Here is a 24,199-nt window from a genome sequence, read left to right on the forward strand (position 1 = left end):
GTGATCACTCCCCGCCAGCAGCCAGTGACAGCAACCTCTGTACAAGTTAATTCTTCTTAATTTGGGTGAGTTAGGAAGCTGCTTCCTGCTGCTTGGATGGACCAAGTGAGATCTGCACTGCTGTTTGTGGAAGCAGAGGGAGACTGGCTTACTCTTAATTCCTCGTGGCATCTTCCCCTCCCACCACTGCTGCTTCACTTGTGCCCAGACTGAGTTTGAGTCGGCGTTGTTCACCTGAGAGCAAATCTCCTGGTGGGACTGGAAAAGGAGATGGGCCTCCGGGTGCCTTTGGCCTTCCGTTGGCATCGGGAGCCGTCAAAGAGGGCAGCTTTGGGTCCCTGGAAGACCCCAAATGCACGGGCCTCTGGGGATGGGAGGAGGTAGCCTTACAGCCTGAGTCATGCGAGAGAGGAACTGTTACTGGGCTCCACCTATTCCAGCTATGTTACAGCCCCTGCCTCGCTCGGTCTAGCAGGGAAGATGGCTCAAGCCCAGCCTATAAGCAATGAGTCAGTCATTGTCCACAGGGTCTCCACGGGATAGACATCATATCTTCTTTCCTTGGCTATCTTCTCAGCAACTGCATCCTACAGCTGGCCCCGCAGCTTCTCCTCCTGTTTTGTTTGCTTCCTCCTGGCTGTGAAGTGCTGTTGCTGGAAGAGGAAGTGTCAATGGTGCCTCTCAGTCTATTCTACCTAAATTTAAACCACTATTTTTGTCTTTGCAGTCTCATTGCGTCCGGTTTTAAATTAGGAACAAAAAGTCACATGAGGAAAGGTGCCGTGGTGAGACAAGCCATAGCGTGATGAAGACCTCGTGCCAGAACAGCCCCATCCCGCCGTTGGTCATCCTCTCTGCGTTGGTTTCCTACAGCGGTTCCCCAAAGGAGCAGGGAGGAGGCAGGAGCGGGATGGGACGACCCATTTCTCTTTCCAGTTGAATGTTTCCAGTCAAGAGGCTCTTTCAGAAGCATGCCAGCGTACAGATAGCGTAAATGGACGCCTTTCAGGAAACTGTTCCCAGAACTGGCTTGACATTTCTCATTGGTGTGACCTGGACCAACGGCTGTCCTTGCAAAAGAAAGAAAAGCAAAGCCAGGGGTCAACCAACAGGAGCAGGCATTGAGGAAACAATCCCTCGCTGAAATTAACGAACTTGCAAAGATAACATGCCATTTAGTGTGAGTCAGCTTTTCCTTTCACGGCACTAAGAAGAGCATGAGGGTGTGGGGTTTCTGGTGTCTCTTGGACATCATGGAAGGGGGATCTGGGCTGAGTGGGATGAGGACTTCAGTGGTTCCTCACCAAAAGAAGGACAGCACTCAGGAAGGAATGGCCTGATAACCCCCACTGACATCGTCCCAAAGGCTGTTTGCAGAGGGCTCAACAGCTGGCCCCAGAAAGTGCATTGGTGTCCACGCAGACTTCCATCATTATTACCAGGCATTGACCAACCCTGCTGGATGAAGCTGCTCCTTCTTAACACCAGCTCTGCGAGGAAATCTGAAGAAAGAAAGAGATTGCAGAAGGACTGTGCAATCCTAAATGCCCCCTTGTGCAGGCCTTGGCTTCTGCCATCCCACCTATACGGCGATGATGTGTGGTCCTCCCTTCAGGTGAGGAGCTCAAGGGAGTTTCTTCTCTACAGAACAGCATCTCCTGCACCTCTCCTTTTGCCTCGGGTGGGTTTAAAATGCCACTTCCAAGGGAAGACAGGTAGCTTGTTCCCTGAACTGTCAGATCATTCTTGAAAAGATTGACTTTGAGTGATCTTCAGTGGACCACCATCGACCACATCCTTTTTACATTGGAGCAGACCATCTCACCCGTGCCTTTTGCTCTGGGATTCAAACCTACTGGCAGGTCCTTTACCTAACATGCAGCCGCAGCTGTCAGATACAGACTAGGAACACAATGTTCATGATTCAAACCAATCAGTTTTTAAGGTGAGAAGAGTCAGCCCCATCAGGAACGCAGTATCTGTCTTGGTCAAAGGAGTTTTTTTAGGTAGGAGTGGTCCATCATGTCTGTCAAAACAATTTACTGATCTCCCCATAAAAAAAATAAATGCGTGTCTTGGTTTTTAGGGTGAAGTTAAGCAGCCATGGCAGAGGCATACCTGGCTGAGAAAGTCACTCAGTCATCTGATGGGATGGCTCTGAAGCAAGCAGCAGTGAAGTGTGAAGGTGTGCTGCGAGGATCATCAAAGCTGACAGCTCTTCACAGATGTGTTTACTTCTTGGTGCTCCGCTTCCTTGTTTGTATATCAACCAATGACCGTTACTTGTCTCGGAGCACCTATAAATAGTCAGGTTTCTCCTCTGACATTAAATCTAAGCTTGCCTGGTAGTGCTGAAACCCATGAGGTAGAGAACTGTGTTGGCTGGACTTGATCCAAGGATGTGGTGGGTGAGTCACTCCCTCCTCCAGCCCCGCCGCAGTAGAGACAGTGGTCCGTGAGGCACAAGATGGTCTGGGAGCAAAAGCATTTTCTCCTGCTCCATCCTCTTGTTCTTGGAGGGATGTAAGAGCGTGACTGCGCTTACCGCAGCCGGCGTGGTTTTTCAGGGAAGACTTGGGCAGCTTCTTCTCGGGGGTACAGAGAACTTCAGATACTGGCTAAAACTTGTCACACGGTTAAGAAAAGAAAACAAAAACAGGGAAAGAAACCCTGCTGTGTCTTGAAACTCTGGTTCTTCACCGCTCCTGCAAAGCCCAGCTCTGATCCTCTCTCTGTGGGGTCACACCGTGCCCAGAGGACCGTACCCTGCCATTGATGTTCACTTAGAGTATCCAGGTCAGGAGAAGTGGTCGCTGAAGGGAAGATAGCGCTGGCTGTGTGAACAGGCTGGTTTTGAACCTGTAGCAACAGACCCCAGGCATCTCCCCAGCTTGGGAACCCCTTGGTTTGTCCTCACAAAATACAGGAGAACAGAAAAGAAAGGATCCCGTTTCCAACCCGTATGACTGTGAAAGCTTTTTTTCCTCTTGTATGAAAAAAAAAAAAGAAAGAAAGAGAGAGAAAAAGGGTATGTTTTGTTTCAAACCCCAAACTTTTCATGTTCATTTAGAATGTGAAAAAAAAAGAAAAAGGAAGTTTCAGAATCATCAGCTCATTTTTTTGAAAGGAAGCAGCGGCGGATTACTTTGCTCTGAAATGATTGTTTAGGAGCGTGAACTAGTCCCGCCGTACTAAAAAAGCCATAATCTGAAGGAATTGTTTTGAAATTGTGATAGGGCAATGTTGCAGCCAACCTGAGCTTGCAACTTCCCTCTGTTGACAAAGCTTTTCAAGAATAGGGCTTTTTGCCTGGATTTGGGATGGGAGGGGTTTGAGGTTTCTCAAGCTCTCCAGGTATGAGAAATCTGAGACTACAACAAAGCGGGACTCAGATTTCTGAATTCTTATCTTTTACTTCCCCACACGCACTCCTTTATAGGAAACGGACGGGATTTTTGATTTCTGTTCTTTGCGGTGCTCCTCCGGTGGTACCCGCACAGCAATTAACACAGGATCTCGTCACCTTTGGCCGCCTTACCCCAGTGCCCCTGGACACAGCTCTCACAGGGACTTGCTCCCACGCTTGTCTCCTCCTGCAGCCCATGGAGATGCAAAGAGGCAGCGTCCTCCTGTCAGGTAGAAACCAAGAGCTTTAAAAACTCTTCCTGTGCCTGCTGTTTATCTGTTTTATGAATTGAGAGGTCTTGTCACAATTCAGCATCTAGTTTTCTCTTGCTCATAGCCTGTTTAGGTTATAGGGGGGTTGTTTACTTCTTCGCCTTCCCTCAACGTCTTATGGCCCCTCTCATAATTCTCTCATGGATACTAGAACAGATCTCACCGAATGTCTTGCCCCTTCATTTTCCCCATTAAAAAAGGTGGTTTCATGAGCTGTGCCCATGGTGACTACTTGGATTGCTCTCCGTCACCCTGGACGTGATGGCTGGATGGCTCTCCACGCCTCTCGGGCCATGCCGTGTGTGTTTTGGTGTCTCCTTGGGTCCCTCCGGCTGAAGTGGGAGCGGCCGGAGAAGGATGGAAACTCTGATGGGGTGATTCCCATGTGCATCAGCAGAAACATAATGTCATTTCCATTGGAAAATATTTCAAGGTGTTTCAGCTTTTCAAGATGAAACGAAATCTTTCCCTGCAAAATGTCAGTTCCAGCCATTGTTCCAGTTCGACTTGCCTGTTCCAAGGAAAACAAATACATTTTGACTTGAAATGGCTTAACGCTGATACCAGCTCAAAACCAGCCCTTCCTACCGTACATCCAGCGTTAGGAGAGGATCTTGTTGTGATCAAAAATCTTCTTGCTGTTTTTATTCCAGCTTCTCCAAACAGAAGGTTTCCAGCACTTCTTGTACAGCGGACGTCGCAGCTTTCCATCCCACGCTGGGTGACGCCCGGGTCTTCTCGGGCTGAAGATGGAGCTGGAGCCGCCAGCAGCGAGCTCCAGCACTGAGTATGGCCAAGCTTTTGCCTTAATTTTGGGCTTCTAGCTGCTGAACATCAACGCTGGAGTGAACCCCATGGGAAGAGGCACCTTGCAAAGGTATTTTGCGTGGGGACATCAAGAGCATGTGGCAGCAGCCTCTGCGGAGGAGGAGAATGAAGAGATCTGAACCGCTTTGGGCGCACAAAAATGGGTCTGTCAAAGCCAGTTTCCAGCAGAGCTCCACAAAACACGTGTCAGCAGGGGTTGGTGGCTGCCAAATCTCAGCGCCTTAGCACCGCCTTTGCCTTGCGTCCAGTGTGAGGGGAACAGGTTTTATGGGTCTGTTTTTGGTTTGCTGCTTATTGAAATTCAGGCTGTTTTATTGAGTGGGTTGATCCTTGCACAGTGACAGCCAAACCACAGGCGCACACTCTCACAGTATCAAGGAAATTTGGAAGATTTCGAACCAAACAAGGAGTATTTATGAAACTTCCAAGTAGTCGGGGGGAAAAAAAAAATAAAAATTTAAATGATTATGCAACTTAGTTGGCACTTTTGTTGCCATCGTCATTAAATAAGTCAATATATAGTATAATAAAAACACTTTGCAGCATATTAGTGTGGAGTGACCCATTTTCATTGCAAACACATAACTCTCATTCCACATTTAACGGTGCCCAGAGCTTCAGGACTTGCAGTGGTATGAGTACAGTTTTGTGGAATGAGATGTGCTAAATTCACTCTCTTTTATCCTCTTTTTGTTGAGTTTAACCTTTATTCCAGAGGGAAGTGGACAAGCATCCGAACTTTGAGGTTTAATTGTCCTTACCACAACTTCAGGAGGGATCAAATTGGAGCCACGATCGCTGCACAACATTTGGACTAGCTTCTTTCACGTAATGGGGTAATATTCATTAAAGCTTTTGTCTACTTAATTTTTTTTTTTAAATTTCCATTCAAATGGTGGCTGCCAGAGCGCTCTGAGATCTTTTAGAGGTGGTGGAGCAGCTAAATAAAATTATTTCTAAAGTTGAAAGGTCAATATATCCGACAAGCACCAAGCTCTTTGAGGAGGTGAAGGTTTCCCTGTGAGATGTGGACGGATGTGGCCTCACATGGGTCTCCCCGTCTCTGAAACCATGAAGCCCATCTCAGCTCTTCTGCCCCTTCCTGGGGCTTTTGTGGGGACTCTGTAGTCATGTTGATCCCTTGTCTGTTGGAGAGCAGAGCCTCATCACCAGGAGTGAATAAGAGGTGCCGCATCGCTCGTTGGTGATGCATCTCTCGCGTTGCCTGCCAGACCTTCGCAGCAGGAGGAGGAGGATAGAATATGATCTCTCTATCGGCCCTCTCAGCTCTTTTCCTGGGGAGGCCGGTGTTTCTGGACTGCGCCCAACTGAGAGCAGTTGCTGCGGTGGGTGGCGCTCCCCAGTTGTTGAGGAGGTGGTCACCTCCTCTACCTACCCTGTGCTGGCACGTGCCAGCATCCAGGGCATGGGATGTCCTCCTGGATAGGAGCCTCCTTGAGCTGCTCAGGGTCTGATTCAGCCACACATCTTCGCCTCTCCCCTCAGTTCCCAGGCTCTGCAGTTGCCCTCCCATTTATTCCTCCAGAATGCACCGTTCTTCTGCTGTTGCCCTGCAAGAGGTTGGATTGTCTGGGTTTGCAGATGGGACGGAGGGCACAACAGAGTTGCTTAACATATTTATTAGTCACCAGCGTAGACAAATATCCTCTGTAGCATCTCTGTAGACCTGCTGCCAGGGGTTTAACACCATCCCTACGAGCAGGAGCATGTTCTGGTGCTGCTGGATGCAGTCTTTTTGGTGGGAAATAACAGATTTGCCCTGCAACTGATTTCAGGGCAGAGGGTGGCCTGGAAAAGTCTGTCTGTCCTGGGTGTGTAGGTCCATGGGAGGAATCAGGGTGAAGGAATTTTAGAAAAATATTTGACTCCCTACCTTTCTAGGCTGCAGAAGCCTTGCTTAGGGGCACTGTTCCTGAAATATTTACTGACTGTGAAGTTTATTGGCAGTGGGCAGAGTTAAATTAGACTGTCTCATCACGATCACTTGAAGCAATTTCAAGGAAATGCAATCCTGCTTTGAATGGCGCAGTCAGATCCTTGTCTGCCTCATTTAATTGCCTTTACTACAGGATACTGATGCTTTAGATTGCAAATCCTTCGAGGCAAGGACCGTCTCTTTGTTCTGGGTTTGCAGAACACATCCTGCAGCGAAGGCCAGGGCTCTGGCCTGACTACAAACATCGGGTTATTTTGAATTCTGTACTCAGACAATGCCGGCAGGGCTTTACAGTGGTGGCTGGAGGGTGTGAAGGTGGCTGGGTCCTCACTGGCACAGCCCTGCTGGGTGCTGACCCCTGGTATTCACAGCACCCATGTGGCTCTGGGTGATGCACATCGTCTTCCACCCCTGCGATTGCTCTTCTTTGTGGTGGGGCAGCATTTATGGTGCATGCAAATGTCATGCAAATTACTAGCTGGGGAGGGTGTGGAATAAATAATCTTAATTCCAATCTCCCACCTCCTCCTTTTACCAACCATCAGAATTTCTTCTCTGGAGCGTGCCGAGCGAAAGGCCCCAAAAGTGACACCTGGGGGCTGGCATCTCCAAAAGCTCTTACAGAGAAAGGAGAGGTGGAAAAGGTATTTATGGAGAAAGGAGAGGTGGCTGGTCCAACAGGACCCACCAAAATAATCTGCACACGAGGTCATCTCCAGTTTAACTGAAGACCCTTTGGTATCTTACAGTGGGGATTCGATTGATGGTGAGAATCAAGTGGCCTAATTATAAACAAGACTTACTTAAAACAGAAAAGGCAGAGGAGAAGAAAGTGGCTGTTTAAGAGACGTGACACCACCAGGGCTCATTTAAAAGCATTTCCTCCACTCCCTTGTTCGCTTATAGCACTCTTAAAAACAGAGGAGCTTTCTGCTTTCTCATCTGCGCTTCTTAAAGGCTCAGCCTGCCAAAATCACAGCCTCCTGGTTCCCAGGCTCTGCAGTTGCCTTCCCATTTATTCCTCCAGAATGCACCGTTCTCCTGCCGTTGATTGACTGGCTTTGTGCATGGGACAGAGGGCACAACAGAGTTGCTTAACATATTTATTAGTCACCAGTGTAGACACATACCCTCTGCTTCAGGTTAGCTGGTTGTGGGCAGCCAACCATGGGAGGGATGGTTTAATGCTGACACGCACCTCTGCCATCATCTTCAGCATAAATTACCTGCTCTTCCATCCCGCCTTGACCTCGCTCCTAATCTCTGGGCATGGCTGGCTTCCCTGCAGGGCTGGTGGTGGCCTTGGCCAGAGGGTAAGCAGTGTCATCACGTCCTGCCCTGGGGCTTGGCTGCTGCTTGGCCCCAGAGCTCCTCTGTAAGTGCTTCTCCACCGTGGGGTTGGTGGTGCCCACTCCCCGAGGGCTGGACCACCTTCTCAGGTGCCGGCCAACAACCATCCCCTCTCTCTGCATCCCCAGGAGCAGGTCGGGCTGTGAGCCAGCCAAGCCTGTTCTTCAGGTATGGCTGTGTACCTCCCTCTGACCAGTATTTCTGCTCCAGATCAAATATACGTTGCTGGTAAATTAAACCCAGCCTGTCACGGTCTGCAATTTCCATTGCAACCACAGGCAGTGGCAGGAACCGCTGGTGCACGCTGCCGGCCCCATCCCCTGCGGTCCTTGTCCCCTGCTGTGCCACATCACCAGCCCTGGAGAATAAATGGGGTTTCCAGGGGGTGGGTTTGGCGTGCTGGTCTGCAGCCCCGGGGACCGGCTCTGGTAACGCAGAGGGGGTTGTTTTCAGTCCGCGTTCCCAGAGCAATATTTGTACTTGCAAGTCTGAAACCCTCCAGGAGCCCCAGGGGCTTCGTGTTTGCTTCCGCAGAGACTTGTGCTGTCCTGGTGTGCAGCAAGTAAGCTGGGGGTCACGCGGCTCCAGGAAGTTTGTTTTTAAGCTGTGCGAGGTTCCCAAGTAAATACAGGGATCACCTTTTTCTCCCTTCCTAATCCTGCTTGCAACAGCACCACTCACAAAGCAGGAGAACCCAGCACATCTGGGGCAAAACCCTCTAGGGCTGCTCGTTTTATGAGCTGTACATGGGGCTCTGATCCTGATTTAGTTCCGTCTTCTCTCTTGCAGAGCCTCCCCAGGTCCTCCCAACACGATGTGTCTCTCTAAGCATCTGTCCATCCCCGCGTTTCCTTCCATGACTGATGTCTGTAGCAGGATCTTCATCGCTGCTATGTCTGAAAGGACCAGAAGTTCGCTTGGATCACATCTCACTCCCTTCCTCTGCTGAGCCAGGGGGTCCTGAGGTCCAGTCCCGTCTCTAGCTTCTAGTTTTATGCAACAACAGAGGATTTCCCAGGCTGGGGGATGCATACAGTCTTGCTATGGACTTCCCTGTTATTGCTGGATCATGTGAGGCCACTGAAGAGTTTGGAAGGGAGCTAAGTCTTCTGGATTGACAAATTTGGATCTGGGGAAATAAATTCTGACCTAGCAGGAACCAGGTTCCTTGGGATGTCTGACCTCACAGTTCACGTTTTGCCGGCTCTGGGATCACAGAATGGCAAGGGTTGGAAGGGACCCCTGGAGATAGTCTAGTCTGACTCCCCTGCTAGGATAGGAAAAGGAGTTTCTTGGCCCATTGTTCCGTTGGGGCTGAGGCTGTCTGGCTCCAGACCATGGATGGTGCTTCAAGCAAGTCTGTGTGAAATGGAATACTGACTGCACAAGTCGAAGACTCAGTCACCTGATAGGGAGGCTGCGGGGAAAGAAACACCTTCCTTTAAAAAGGATCTACTGGTCCAGCTTCAAATGTAGTAGGGACTGTGCGTGCATAGCACAGTGGGAAATCATCTTCCATGCTGGGATGTGGTGTCTCTTCACCTAGTAACAAGTCTTCCCAGGGGCCAGGAAGATCTTCCCAGTTGAGTCTCAGTTGGACTCGGTGATCCTTATGGGTCCCTTCCAACTCAAGATATTCTATGGTTCAGTGTTGGTGGGTACGTGTCACCTTTTAAAGCCCAGTGGGCAAATAATCATTGAGAGGAACAGATTGGGGATACTGTGGAGGAAAACTGAGATGCTTCAGTCCCTGCCAGATTGAAACCACGTGGTAAAGCAAGAACTAGTGTTGTCCTCGCCCCATGAAAGCATCAACCCACTGCTTGGTAGAAAGAAGTAAGGAGGAGGATGCAGGGAAAGAGAAGAGCTGTGGTCGTGTTGAAAAGTGGCTTTTGAGGGCTCTGATCTGCGAACAAGGTGAGCATCCCCTGGTAGCAAAGAGGGACGCGCCTCAGTTCCTGCATAGCTACACCGATGTAAGCTTGGTCTGCCCATGGGAAACGTGCCTGGTGGGCAGATTTCAACTGATGGCTTGCTTTGGATGAGGGGAGGTGGTGAGGTAGCGGATGAACTGGTGGCGTACATGGAGAGCCGTGGGCCTGATTCAGCTTTGCTGGCTGAAGTAGCTGGTTCCCACTCAGTTAGCGGCAGCGAGGTCTTCTCCTTCCAGCTGATGTCTTGGCCAGGGGAGCATGACTGCTGTAGGAGGAATTCATTTCAAAGGCTGAGAAAGAAATGCGGCCCCAGGAGCCGTGTAAAATGAACCAAACCCTGTCAATGTGTGATCTTTCTTGCCAGGCACTTAACATTGACCATATCGCCCTACCAAAGCATGATGAGAAGAATTTGAAAGCAAACTCCCCTCCCTTTGTCAGCGCCGCCGTAAATCACTTTCCTCCTGTGCGCTCATCTGCAGGCCGAACCGTTCCTTGCCAAGGCTGTAACTCTGCGGGAATGAAAATGCAGGGAGAATCCTCCAAAAGAGGCAAGAGTCCTGTTTTCCCGTGTGCATCTCATTTTGTTACTCCTGCTGCACAATTGGTTGTCTAAGGTCCGAAATTTAAAAGCGATGTCGGTGTAAGAAAGCTAGAACTGACTTTGTGTCCGAGGGGTGGAGTTTCTCTTCCAGCGGGTCAAAAGCTTGGGAGATGTCAGTAGTGCGCTCTGATGGTCCCACCTAGGTGGACGGAGCCTGCTCAGGGTAGCCCTTTGCTTCTAATGCAAGACAAAGCGCCTGCGCTGGCTGCAGGGAAGCTTGTGGAGCTGCTGCAGCCTTCAATAACCGAAACCACCACGACTGAGCTTTGAAATTCAGATTTGTCAGCTTTTATTGTATTATTTACTGCAGCTCGATAAGCTGCTGAGGCTTGGGCAATGCTCCTTGCTTGGGAAGAAGATTCACTGGAAGCTTATTCATGGGAGGGAAGACCAAGGTGCTGCCCTGGCGGGGGTAAGCAAGGTGTGCAGCCCTGCGGGGAGGTCCCCAGTGCCGCGAGTGGCTCCGAGCTGCATGGGAAGCAGGTGTTTTCTTGCCTTACCTATTGCAAGAGCTGCAGATTGAGAAACACAAGGGCAGCGTGGGTTGCCAGCATGATTTCTTCCTGCCCTCCAGCAAATCAGCCCTGCTGGGGCATCCCCACCGTGTCCGAGATCTTGCTGGGGGTGGCCGGACCTGGGGAGCACAGTGCTGCCTGGGCACCCAGCTCCTTTGGTTCCGAGCACGTCTGAGGCCGCCCCAGCCTCTGTCCCTTCCTTGGCCAGCTGGGATGTGTGGTCAGTTGCCACTAAGGACCCGCACCCCCGTGGGGCAGTGACGTCCAGCCCACGGGGGTGTTTACCAGAAGCCCTGATTCCCTTTTGACTCACCACAGCCTTTTGCTTCCCCTTGTAGGGGTTATTAGCTCCATCGGCGCGGGGTTCCCAGCCCCATCCATGGGATGCGGCATCGGGGCAGGGGTGTTTCTGCCCATCCTGCCCGCTGCCAGGCAGGGCACCGGCTTGTCAAGGAGCATTGCGCCTCTTCCCCGGAGTGTTTCACGGCAGGGAGACAAATTTGGAAGGAAAAGCTGAAATTAGTGGCTGAAACAGCTGCTGCATGTGGAGGTGGTTGTTATAACAAAGTGAGCGTCACGGGTCACCGCAGAATAAACTGAAAAGACGGGGCCATTACCGAGCGGGCCAGGCGTTGCCTGAAAAATGAGTTCAGCGGCACGTCAGGCTCCCTGGGAGGGTGGGAGAAGAGCGGAGGAGATGTCGGCTTGCTTGAGCTTTTCTATCGGTGAGGACGAAACTTTCTGTCTCTTGCTGTTGAGTGGCAGATAAAAGGGCTCGGCTAACTGTGATGGGGGGGAAAAGGGTCTCTCCACGCTGCGTCCCAATCCCAGATCTAGCAAATTTGGGGACGGGAGTGGACAAAAAGGTGGGAAAACGGGATGCTTTTTTTGCCACCCATAGGTGAGTGATACCCAACTGTCCCTGTGAGCAGTGCTCCCGGGACAGGGTTAGGAAACTGGGAAGCTGACAGCCAAAATCAGCTCTTTTTATCTCAGCAACGCTAATTTTCACACCACTTTCATGCCCTGTGCCTGGTCAGACTGGCGCCGGACCCCGGAGATGCTGACCTGGGGGTCCTCTCGTGGGACGGCTGGGGCGAGCTGGGAGGGAAGGAGCGCCCAGGGAGCCTCTCCCACGGGTGCAATGCACCCTCTCGTGGCCAGTGGCCACGGCGGGGGCCTGGGCAAGGGGGTGGGTGTCGGTGGGTGCCTGCTGAGCGGGACTCGGCTCCTGGGCATCACACCAGGGCGTACGTAGGGACCCGTCAGCCCTCCCATGGGAAAATCATTCAGGGAACGGGGATTTGGTTTCTCCAGGCTCGGAGCACCCCAAGGCGGGCTCCACCGTTTCTCCTCACCTCTCTCCTCCACCCTGCTTTATGCTGGGAAAAGCAGTAATTTGGACAAAATACTTGAAGCTGGCTTCCCCTCAACCTGCCCTTTTCCCTCTGACACTTTTCCTCTCTGTGAGGAGCCAGCAAAATAAATCAGTGCTTTGCATAAACAAAGCCCCGGAGAGGTATTGGTAAAAAAAAATAGCGCTCAGGAACTTCACAAATGCAGTTTTCTCCACAAGAGAAAAGCAGGAGAAGTTTATTTTCTCCATAACCTCTTAACCCAGGGAGGGATTTCTCTGTCTGGCTACTCAGCTTCCCCCCTTCCACCACCTGGGAGCCAAATCTGGGTTTGCAGAAAGGTGCCTCCCCTTCCTCTCGCCCCTTCAGGGGAACATGAATTAAAACCCCAGTCTCTTTCCTTGCGGGAAGCCTGCGCTGCCGGTGACTTGTCCAGCTGTGTCCTGCGGCCTCGGACGTGAGGACAGCAGAGGGATGTTGGGTGTCCCCTGCGGGTAGGCAAACATTGTCCCACTGCTGCGGTCCCCATCCCCAAACCATCCGGGGCTCGACGAGCCCTCACTCCCACCTGCTCCCTGTGCGCTGCCGTTCACTTCCTGCGACTGTAAAGTTCCCTCGGCGCACAAAGCAAAAGAGGGAGGAGAAAGGGTTTCATCATCGCTCCCGAGAGCCGACTTATAAAAACTTTGCGCTCACGCTGCCTGCCTCACTCACGGGCTTGGAGGGTTTTCGGCGCAGACCGTGCACGCTGCCGGTGGCGGGACGGGCCGGAGAGGGACGGGAGCCCGCGCGTAGCCCAACAATTCGGGGCTCCCCGGGAAGCCCCCATGATGGGAGTCCACCCTGAAGCCAGCAAATCCCCGGTCGACATCCCCAAAAGGTCTGGCACCTGCTCCCGGAGTATCTTCTGCAACATCAAGGTAAGGAGCCGTGCCTGGCAGGGATGCGCCGCTTCCCCGGTGGGGAGGGAGGAGGATGCTTGCACAGAGAGGGACCCCAGCCCATCCCGCAGGTCCCTGCATCCCCCGTACTAACTGCCAGTAAAACGAAGGCTGTTTGCTTGCTAAGATGCAGAATTTGAAAGTCAGCTCCCCGGGCAGTCCTGGATAACACCGCTGAGGTCTGTCCCGCTCGGCGTACGGGAAGGGCTGGGGGGGCTCGGTGGGTTTCGGAGCGGTGCCCTGCGCGGCAGGTGGGTGTCGCTCCCCGTGGAAGCGGCGTGGGCAGCTCTCCGTGGGCTGTGGATCTTACCCACGGCATCCGGTACACAGTGTGCTGCTGCTTAGGGAATGATTAACCACATCCTGGTGCGAAAGGAAAACACTGCCCTATAATAACACTGACTTGCTTTAAAAACCTTGGGGAGAAGGGCATTTTGAGTGACAGGAGCAAATTCCTGGCGAGTTGAAGTGGGTTTTTCTCGTCACTCACCTGCCCCTGTTAGCGAGGTGAGAGCTGGCATCTTAAAGCCGGTCCCTGCCTGAGCTCCGGGCTCTCGAGCTCCCCACCTGCGTGAGAAAACACCGGCCACCCCGGCCACCTCTCGCATTTTAAACCCTGCGAACCATCGCGCTTTTACACCACTGCTCGCCAAGTCTTTTTTTTTCCTCATATGGCTCAGTTTGGCCCACTTCTGGATGGGCACTGGGGCTGCTGCACGCGCTGGTTCCCGTCCCTGGGACACCCGCCTGCCTTCGCCAGGGTTTGCCTGGGGTGGGGGGACGGAATTTTTGTGCCTCCCTCGGCAGCACCTCCACGTGTCGGCATCCGAAGCAGCCGGGTGCAGTTTTGGGGATCGGCGGCTCCCAGCGGCACCTGCCCCCAGGCAGAGCAGCTTTCGGTGCGCGAGAGGGGCTGCCGTGGTGGGGGGGCAGCTGGCAGGACCCCCTTGTGCTGCATCTGCCAGTCGTGCCTGGGGCCCGGGGGGTGATTTTCCATTAGCGTTATTGACTATCAGCACGTGTTTTTGGGTTGATAGCAGTACTGCAAGGAAGGGTTTGTCAACGCTTCCCAGCTAACAGTGTTTTCGGGAGCGCGCGGCCACGGGTAGGGCATCACGGTCCGGGGTGGGTTTGGGTGTGATTTTGCCCCCCATCTTTCCTCACCTTGCATGGAGGACGGCGCTGCCCCCTCTTCTTTGGGCTGTGCTTGCTTGGGGTTTGTTTCTGGGCAGGAAAAGTTTCACCGAATCACGGGGCCCCAGCATTTCTGTGGGGGTGCTGTGGGGTGCCATGGGGCTGTTCCCAACAGTTTTGCTCCCCCGAGCAGCAAAGCTTTGGGCTTCCTGGGGTCAACGGGTGACATGGTGAGGGCTCCCAGGACTGTGGACATTATCTCAGATGGTGCCTTCCAGTCCTACATACCTGAAGGTCCCCACTGTCCGGGCTGGGCTATCCCAGCAGGTGACTTGATGGCCCTTTTTAGCTGTTAGCTCCAGGAGATTGAGATTACCCTGGGTAATTTAGGGCTGTTTCTGATGTACCTCTGCAGGGGACTGGTGACCTGTCCCCTCCTCTGGAAGAGGGGTTTAAAAGGTGGCCCTAACCCACTCCAGTAACGACCATGGCTCGGGCTGAGTAAAATCACCTCAAAACAGAGCTCTTCTTGCAGCTAATGCTTACAGGGGGAGGATGCAAAAATATCCTGGAACTGAAAAAACAGCGCCAAACTCGATGCCTTTTTCAGGACGTAAAACTTTAGGGGTTTAAAAAAAAAAAAAGAGCCCCGGCAAATGTTAATCCATTTCTGCATCCCCCCGGGCAGCCGGGGCAGTCGGGCTGGGCGCTCGGCACCCTGCACACCCCAGGGTGCTTGGTCGGGGGCTGTGTCCGGGACCCCCTGGGGGCATTTGGCCGAGGGCAGATGATACGGGGGTTTTACTTAGCTGGCAGCGGGAGCTCCGGCTGTGCCGGGAGGTGCCTGGCCGGCTGCCGGCACCCAGCACTGCTCGAATCGCCCAGCGTCTGGTGCTGGCTCAAGTCTTAATTTCAAAATGAGTGTTGAGCCCGGAGCTCCCCAGACCATCCAGGCATCCACCTCTGAGCCAGTCTTGGGGGGGGTCCTCGGGGGTCACTTCCAAGGGAGAGGTGATGCTGCAGCACCCGCTGTGGCAACCGTGTGCAGGGACATACTCAGAGTGACAGCTCCCCCCCCACCCCGAGCAGGAGATGCCACCAGAGAACCCCCACGTGCCACCTGCCCCGGCTGGTGCAGATACGGCTGCGCTAAGGGGAAAACCAGCGCGTGAAAAGAAGCACTTTTTTAAAAAAAAAAAAAAAAATCACCAGGTTTTTGCTAAATCGAGAGGAACAGCACAGCCTGACGCTGGCACTGTGGAAGCACGTTAAGAAGCTGTTTGGGTTCTATCAAATCATGCTTGTTGGCATCGGATGGGTGATAGATACCATCTGGGATGGTGGGGAGTCAGGACACCCAGCCCTTGGAGGAAAATTCTTGCTTTTAAGAGCAGATGTGCATAAATTGACAGGTAATGACGTCCCCCACCCTTTCCTGACCTGTTCGCTCTTCCTGTGATGTGACATTTGTGTTAAAAATATGCGTACGTTAAAAAAAAAAAATATAACTGCTTCAAGGTAGGAAAGCAGTAGCCTGTGCACAGTTGTTAATCCTCTCAGCCTCAAAAAATTAGTAGAAGAAGTGTCACAACTGAATTTCCAGGTTTGGGAAGTTGTTTTGTTGTGAATGGGTCGTCAGAGGACAAGGTGTCCAGTAAGCATCTGGGTTTATATGGCTTTGTAGCTCTTGTTTGTATGAGAAGCCCTTGGTGCTGCAAATAACGCATTATATAAAGTTTTCATCCAGCACCTAATTGTGTGGGAAGCTGCTGGCATCATCCCACACTGAGAGAGATGCTGTGAAGGGGTTTAAATTAATGAGACGCAATGTCCTCTTATAAGGGATGGCAGTTTCTGACCAGGACAGTGTTTCCAACACAACAAAATCCCTTAGCTGTAGCAGGCTCCAAGTCCTAATCACTAAATTAATATTTATTCCCTAAGGCTCACATGCCAAGATCATTTTCAGAGTGCCTTTCACAGGGCTGGGGCCAAAAGTAACAAATTATTTTTCCGTGCAAGCCATCTTTTTCCTCCATGCTCTCCGCGACGGGGGCCCACCACCTCCCCGCACCGCTTCCCATCGCTCTCGGGGTGGTTTTTGGCACTGGCCCCATCACCGCTGGTGTTCGGAGTTAGGGAGCACGATGGTGCTGGGGATGGGCATCAGAAGGGGAAAGGTCCTGGTGGAAAGTGGGAGTTTCAATGGTTCTGCAGGGATTTGAAGGGGCGGGATGGGAGGGCAGCTCTGGGGATGGGTGGCACGGAGGTGCTGCCGAGGATGCAGGAGAGCCAGTGCAGACGCAGGTGGTCGGGGAGGCAATACCCTGTGGATTTGGCTGCTGGCTCATATCTGTGCTCTGACACAGCAGGCATTTACAGCTGATCTCTGTACCCTGCGGGAACGTGGTTGGTGACAGTTCCTTGTTGCTGCTGTGGAAGTTACTCCTGGTTATACGTGGGTATTAACGACTGTAGCTAATACTGCAATTACACCGGACGGCATCAAGGCTCTGTCTACACTGATATTTCAGGGCACCACCTAGCTCACCTGACAGCGTGTTTAGTGTCTGCGCCATCCCTGGAAACATTCCAGGCCAGGTTGGACGGGGCTCTGAGCAACCTGATCCAGTTGAAGATGTCCCTGCTCGTGGCAGGGGGATTGGACTAGGTGGCCTTTCATGGCCTCTTCTCACCCAAACTATTCTATGATTCTATGATCTCGTAGCTGGAAGAAACCTGGTCATTGTGCTTATGTTTTTGAGTGCCCTCTCAGATGTTGCAAGGTTGCTTGAACCCCTCTAGAAGTTGGCTGTTTGTCTTGAACCACCTTGAAGACAGCCGAATGCAAAAGGCCCTCAGTCTTTGGGGCTGGGAGGTTGCTGCTGAGCACTGTCCCCTGTGAGAAACCTAGAGCATCCCGGTAATCACACGGCAGTGGTGGAGATGGGTGATGAGCAAGGGCAGGCCCCTACTTTGAAGTTCACCAGAGCTTCCAGGGCAGTGCTGACTGGCACTAGGAGGTAGTAGTTGCTCTGCTTGGCAAATGCAGGATGAAACAAACCTTCAGGTGGATGGTGGTACTGGGGATGCTGAGGACCTCACGGCCTAAAGGAACAAAACAGTTTTGAAAAGTGGAGGAGAAGTGGATGGTTGGTCTTTTTGATACCCAAGCATGGCCATGGACCCCATGAGTGTCCCCTGGTCCAGAGTCCTAACTGCTGTCTCCAATCATCATGTCCTTGCCCATCCAGGCAGCCACTGAAAAAGGATTATTTCAAAGGTGTTGTCTCTGCAGTACCTCAAATGTTTTGTCTTCTTCACCTTTATTGTCTCTTTCATGGTTTTGTGCTATTTTAATCGATAGCTAATTGCTTGATCAGGATCTCCAGAAACATGACAAGGAGGAGAGCTTTATAAATATCTTGTTATTTAGCTGAGTTGGACTGGTTTCAGCTGGAAGCCGGTTCGCTGGAGAGTGCAGAGGAGCAGCCTGAAATGGTTGGGAGCACGGGCAGCGGGAGGCTTTTACCCTGCGGACCGCCTGGCGTGGAAAAGGAAGCAGGAGGATGACGGGGAGTTATCATCATTTGTGTCAGCTGGAGGGAGTCCAGGGGGGAGAGTTAAAAGCCTTCGGGGCAGACTTAAATTGGGTGCTATACTGGGGGCAGGGAGAGGGGTGGTATAGAAGAGTGTAGGAGAGGAGACAGCAGGGTCAGGAGGAGACTGCGGGCTCTCAGGGTGTGATATGGCTTTAAAGCATCCCAGGGTGAAGATACTGGCTGCATGCAGGGTGCGATGGCCAGGAGCAAGGAGCTCTTCCCTCCCTGGGGAGGCTGGATGCCTTCTGCAGAAGAAACAGGAGCTTTGCCTTGGGGTCTGAGGTCCCAACAGTATCACGGCAGGTTTTTTGTCCCTTCCTTTTAAGGGAAGTGAAGGAATTTGCTGAGGAGTATATTTCAGAAGCCTGGAGATGTAAAAGTTGTGCTCTCATATCCTGTTGGAAAAGATTATGAATTGCTTTATTTTGCCGTTAGCAAGAATAGGAGATTCGTCAGGTCATTGGTGTGAAGACAGCATGGCTGTAAGTTTGGAGAGGGAAGCACCGAAAGGAGAAAGTCATTGTTGATTAGGGCCCTTGATTTAAGCAAGTCAAAGGATATTCCGATACTGAGTGCTGTGCAAGGAGAGATGGCAAGTTGGATAAACATTTGTAGCAAAGAAGCAAGCAGGGTCCTTAAGGACAAGTGGGGTGGCATGGGGAGAAGGACCTGCTGTGACTGGGGTCTTCCGGCATTTGAGGTGGTGGTGCTGGCATCAGAAAGCAAAGGTTGGTTTAGGATGGATCAGACACTGTGCTTAAATCCAGTTTTGGTGGGATCAGGTTTCAAAAGGGAAGAACCCTCTGACCTTCACCAGTAACACCAGCAGCAGGATAAAGAAAAAGATGGGGAAGAGCCAGAGGGTAAATCAGGTTGGAAAGTTTAGTGGGATCAAGGTCTAGGAGACATGAAACAAGATAATTTTATGAGGGGCGAGGTGATTCAGTGCCCAAACAACCAAGGAGTGGTCAGCACAGATAAGATTATCACGAGCAAAATGGGAGAGGAGTGTCGCTGATAGGGAGCACGAGGCATGGCCAGGGCTGTGGGCGTGTGAGAGGCGTGTTTACATATGCTTGTGGGTCAGGGAAAACGAAGCCAAGCTGAAGCTGTCTTCTAGGAGATCACGAATGGATCCCGATGCACCGTGAGGAAAAAAGACCTTCGGAAAAGGAGAAAGAGCGAAGACCCAACCACACAACCTACCTGTGTGCTCGGTCTGGTTGTAGGAAGAAAGCAAGCTGCTTAACGATACGCAGCGTATTTTGTAAGCCGCAGTGTTTTCTTGGCAGCAGCTGGGGAAGCAGCAAAGCCTCGCACCTCACACACTGGGGGTCTGGTCTCAGCGATCCTCCGCGGCCAAAAAACCTCCTTTCCTTCTGACATCTGCAACGCGCACCTGCGCATTAAGGCAGGGACGGGTTTTTGTGTCCCCTGGAGCGCTCCCTCTACAGCAACTGAGCAGAGCTGGGCTTGCACAGACCTTGCAAGGGCACGGGGATACCGTGCAGGGAAACCTCGTGTGTACCTTCGTTGCAAAAAGAGCAAACATTGTCTTTGCACTTGACAATCGGGGGTTGTAAAACGCCGGATCACTTGGCAGGAGACAGTCATCGTTGCCACTAATAATCTGGGCAGCGGAGCGCTTCAGACAATCCCTAACCATTTTAATTTGTTTATTAGTGGGGGGGTGGGTGTTTTGCAGTAGAAATAAAATTTAGGAGCCAGCTTCTGCCATTGGACTGTGCTCCAGGCTCAGAGGTTTTGTGCTAAGGGATGTGCTGTGTGGCAGGGTATTTGGTTCCTTCTGTGGAAACATTGCCTTTTTTTTTTTTTTTTTTTTTTAATTTTCATCTTTCACGGTGCGTTTTGCTTTTAAATCTAGGCGGCTGCATGTAAGAAAGAAAGAGAGGCCAAGGAGGGACGTATTACCCCACGCATGTCTGTATACTTTTCATTTCCAACTGATGCATTTCTTTGGGACCGAGTGACCTCAGCCGTGCTCCTGCAGGAGGATCTCTTAGTGTAGTGAGCGTTGATCGTACACAAGCTCTAAAGCAAAGAGCCTGTCTTCTCCCTGACTATTATAATTTTGGAGATATTCTTATTCCTTCCTGAAGTTGCTCCTTTCCCTTTTTTTTTTTTCTTTTTTTTTTTTTTTCCCCTTGGGAGCTCAGGAAAGTAAAGTGGAAGAAGCCTTCAGAGTTGGGCAGGTTGGGGTCTCCTGCTTTGGGCCATGACTTTCCATTAAGGTCAATAGAATTTTGCTTTGGCCCTCCAGAGCCCAAAATGCAGCTCTAATAGTACTATGCGGAGGAAAGAGCTAACAGAGCACCCTTACTCCTTGTCCTTTCCAAACATTTACTCCAGGCAGATTCATTTTGTGCCTTCCGGCGACGACTGCTCTTGGCTGCGTCCTACCTCAGTGTCATCGGTCAACTGGGAGCAGTTTGGCAAGTTCTGTGGGGATCTCCGCTCCTCTATACAGCTCCCCAGGCAGCTCTTGCATCCATCTAATGAAGTAAACCGTGGGTCTTTCCAGCCCCACTGCTAGCGGTGCTGCCATGGGAAGGCCGTTGGGCATGGAGGTGATCACCAGTGCATGGACATGAGAGCCGGAGATGGCTCTCTCCTCACTGGGTGAGCTGCCCCATCACGATTTCCACCTTCTCGGTCTCCAAACAGAGCTGTTGAGGTGAAAACACTGAAAAACGAGGTGAGGGATGACTTGGGATATGAGTGTTGCTATTGCAGCATGAAGCTGTGGAAGCAGAGCAGAGAATTAACCCTTAACTTGCTTCTGCAGGTGGCAGAGAGAAAGGGGCAGTGGCTGTGATGCACATAGCATCATCTTCCCTAACCCCCAGTCCCTGCAGAGTGGAGCCAGACTCCCACGTTGGAGGAGTCTCCTGGATCCTGGAGGCTCCGTAGAGGCCTTTGAAATAACAAGAAACTCCTTTGAGAGTTTCAAATAACAAGAAATTTGAATTTTGTTACCTGGCCTGGACCCATGTCCAACACTGCACGCTGGGGTTTTCAAGTACTTCATGGTTTTGGATTTTTTTTTTCTTATTCAACCCAACTTGCCAAGCATTTTTTTTCTGTCTGCCTTGGTGACCAAGGGATGCTCCCCTACCCCGCCCCACAAAAAAACATGTCACAGTAGCCTTTTCTGGAGTCCAATCTCTGTGTACCTTCAGGTGGCTGTTTGTTAAGGCCGGTGACAGTGTTGACAGTGCATTATCTTACATAAGCAATGCGGAAAGAGAGCGCCGTGAGATAAGGCAACACGGCTTAGCGGACCCAGTACGTGACGTGGGGCAGTGCAAGCACCTGCTGCCTACCAGCACTGCCCGCAACGCTGCCTGCTCCCCGTGCGCGCATCCAGCCCCGGCAGCAGCAACCTGCTCCTCACCCCAAAACCACCCACCTCAAGGACAGATTTGCCCCCTGCCTCTGGTTTCCTCATCCTTGGCTGCTTTGTGGCTTCAGTGGGAGGCTGGGAGACTCTCTCTCCCTTCCCAGAGCCTTATTTTATTCCCTGTGAGCTAGAGAGAAATGGAAAAGGGTGCAAGTGGGTCTTCTGAGGTGGCTGCAAGGGCCAAAACTCCATCTCGGGTGTCTCCCAGAAGCATGCCAGCCATGGCCATACCTGGAATTCCACGGGGACGTCTGGTGCCAGCACAGGATCTCAGCCTTGCTGATGCATCCCCATGCCTGGGGGATGCCTCGGAGGCTGCCTGGAGCCCAGCCTGCCCCCCGCCCCTGGCTCAGCCCCACCAGCCCTCCGGGTCGAGTATTTGTTAAACACATCTCCTCTAAAGGAGGTTTGGGTTAGGATTGATGGAATAGCTGCCAGCTCTCTGCTTTGAACCAGAGAAGCGTTGTCCAGACCATGGAGGGACCAGTCCCCTCTCTTCCCTGCAGCAGAGCGGGTTTCTCTTCCTTAGGAAAAGGTATTGTCCTGGGAGGTGCTACTCCCCATGAACTTTGGCGGGGGGAAGCAGCGTGCCTGCGAAGGACCTTCCCCCAGCTGTTTTCTCCCCTTTTAAACAAAGTGCCTCTTGGAAAGGAGTCAAGTGCCTTGTATAAACAGCCTGGAGTCAGGGTTGCTCAGGCACTCCGAAGGAAACGTGGGGATGATTAAGAGGGGATGTTGTGTGAGTGTGTGGGGGTGCACGTGGGCGCACGCCTTTGGCCTCTCCGCGCCACTCCCTGGCCACCCGATATTGCTGCTGGCCTGTGCAGCTCCAGAAATACACCAGGCTCTGATGGGAGCATCTGCTCCGGAGGGTCAGCACTTCGTGGGAGTGCCCCCGACTCCTTAACCTCCCACCATGCCTTCGCCTTCAGTGCCGTTGTGTTGGCTCTGCATCAGCAAAACCTCCCTTCAGATGAGCTTGGCTCTTCTTTAAAAACCTTCCCTCGTTAAGTGTTATGGAAGACGGGTGATAGCAGCTTCGTCCCCTCCTGGGGTTGCTCGGCGGGTGTGTGGGGCCAGAGCCGCACATCTGATGCTCTCCGCAGCTGGAAGGGACCAGCTCGGTGCTGGTGTCCGTGGACCAGCAGGTTGGGGATGGTCAGCACGAACGTGTGGGGATGGGGATGCATGGGGAGAGCGACAGGGATGGGAGAGACCCGTGAGAACCTGTGAGGGGACATGGGAACGTGGTGCCCTTGATCTCCACCAGCCTCAGAGGTCTGCTCTTCCCAGCTGGAGCATCCCGGCCGGTGCCAAGGTCAGGCGGTGCAGGGGCTCCTTTTGGGGAGCCCTCCAAGTAAGCCCCTCTCCCAGCTATTTGCACTCAGAGCCTTCAAAGTTTGGGCCCTCGTTATTTTCATTAGAATTGAGTCTGCTGAATCTTAAATCAGTTGTCAGGAAATCTTAAATCAGGCACATCTTTCAACTCCAGACAGTCAAAGTGCGTCTGGAAAAGCCAAGCTCCAGCTGCACAAGTCCTGGAGCACAGGCGGTTTTGCTTTGCTCTGACTGTTTTGGGTGGCATCTTCTTCCCAAGCCAAAAAAAGAATATCTCCTCTGCCCTTCCCCTTCCATCCTCCAGGCTCTCCACATCCAAGGGCTGAGGCCGCTGGGTGGTCTCAGTGCCAGCAGCTTTCTCTCCTTTCTTCGGTGCTCTCCACCTGCATTTCTCCCACCTTGCCTTCCCTCATGGCAGGCAGCCCCAGGTTGCTCCCTTGGGATCCACAGCCCCAGTTTGTCCGTCCCCAGGTTATCACCAATGCATAAACCCACCTCAGGCCAGCTCTGCCTTTTCCTGACCACCGTTTGTCCCTCTCATCTCCTGCTCTCCATCTTCATGAAGCACAACCAGTGCTGGTCCCCTATGGTCCTTCCATGCCTCTGCCTTCTCCCCACTCCCTGCCAACCCCAGCATTTTGGGGAGTCAGGCTGCCTTTCCTCCTCATCTTCCCTCCCTGTCAGCATCCTCTCTCTCCCCAACGCTTCTCATCTCCCTGTCTGCCCTGGGATTAAGCTGACATTTGCTGCCCTAAATTCAGCCTTGGTGATCCACCCTCTTCCCTCCCCTTGGTAAACAGCTTTGCTTCTCCGGCTAATGCCTCACACCAGGAGAGCTCTCCCTCCAGCTGCTCTGCATCTCAGGCGGTCCCTGCCCTCCCGCTGTTTAGCCGGCGCTTCCTTCTTTGAGTGACTTCAGTAGGGTCTGGCCAGAGCTGCAGGAACAAAAAATTAATGTTCTCTGGCAACCAGATCCCCTCTCCATTTCTCATCCTCATGGGAGTCACCTCTCTGCTCCAGACCAGCCCGGCTGGACTAATTACACAGTGATCCCAGGTCAGGACTGGGGAAGGTGGTGGATCCAGCTTTCACCAGCAGGACCATGTGCTGGGACAGGTTTTTGAACGTAGGAGTCGATAGCTGGAGGGTGCAGAGGTCATTCTGCTTCAAGAGTTTACTTTCAGATGTTTCACTTCAACTTTGTCCCCGTCTGGGAGGGTTTCCCACGTTACACCCCACGGCGTTGCTCTGCAGCTTTTTGTTGGGGCAAAGTCCCAGCCTGGGACTTTGTCCCCTCCTGCTCAGCTACGGCGGTGGCAGATGCTAGCCCTTCTGCTGACACCCCTCCAAGGTGTGGCTGAAGAGTTCGTGATGGCAGCATGTCCCTATGACCCTTCTTCCCTCTTTTTTGGTGTTTGCCTTTCTCCTTCTACTTTTCTGTGGTCTCCAGGTCGTTCCCGGCCTGCCCTCACACTGCCAGGGCTCCCTTTTCTCCTTCACCTCCAACCTCTTCTCTCCCACTGTCTGCCAGCATCTCTTCCA

General features: G+C 52.3%; 1 protein-coding gene and 1 long non-coding RNA gene across 3 annotated transcripts in view; both read left to right on the top strand.

Moving 5' to 3' along the window:
* The first annotated feature begins 3,462 nt into the window (after positions 1 to 3,462).
* LOC128911841 (uncharacterized) lies at positions 3,463 to 10,240 on the top strand. 2 transcript variants are annotated; one of them, XR_008467194.1, is made up of 4 exons: positions 3,463 to 3,636; positions 4,332 to 4,555; positions 5,222 to 5,342; positions 8,603 to 10,240. It is a non-coding gene; the product is annotated as an uncharacterized LOC128911841 (long non-coding RNA). The 2 variants fall into 2 exon arrangements; XR_008467193.1 differs by having other exon boundaries at positions 5,222 to 10,240.
* A 2,393-nt stretch (positions 10,241 to 12,633) lies between these two features.
* Positions 12,634 to 24,199, top strand: part of SLCO2A1 (solute carrier organic anion transporter family member 2A1) — a 31,427-nt gene continuing 19,861 nt past the window's right edge. The window contains exon 1 of the mRNA XM_054207561.1: positions 12,634 to 13,141. Coding sequence (XP_054063536.1) covers positions 13,049 to 13,141 — 93 coding nt within the window. The 5' untranslated portion in view covers positions 12,634 to 13,048. The remainder of the gene's footprint in view (positions 13,142 to 24,199) is intronic.

Source organism: Rissa tridactyla, chromosome 6 (genome assembly GCF_028500815.1).
Source record: "Rissa tridactyla isolate bRisTri1 chromosome 6, bRisTri1.patW.cur.20221130, whole genome shotgun sequence".
Taxonomy (NCBI): domain Eukaryota; kingdom Metazoa; phylum Chordata; class Aves; order Charadriiformes; family Laridae; genus Rissa; species Rissa tridactyla.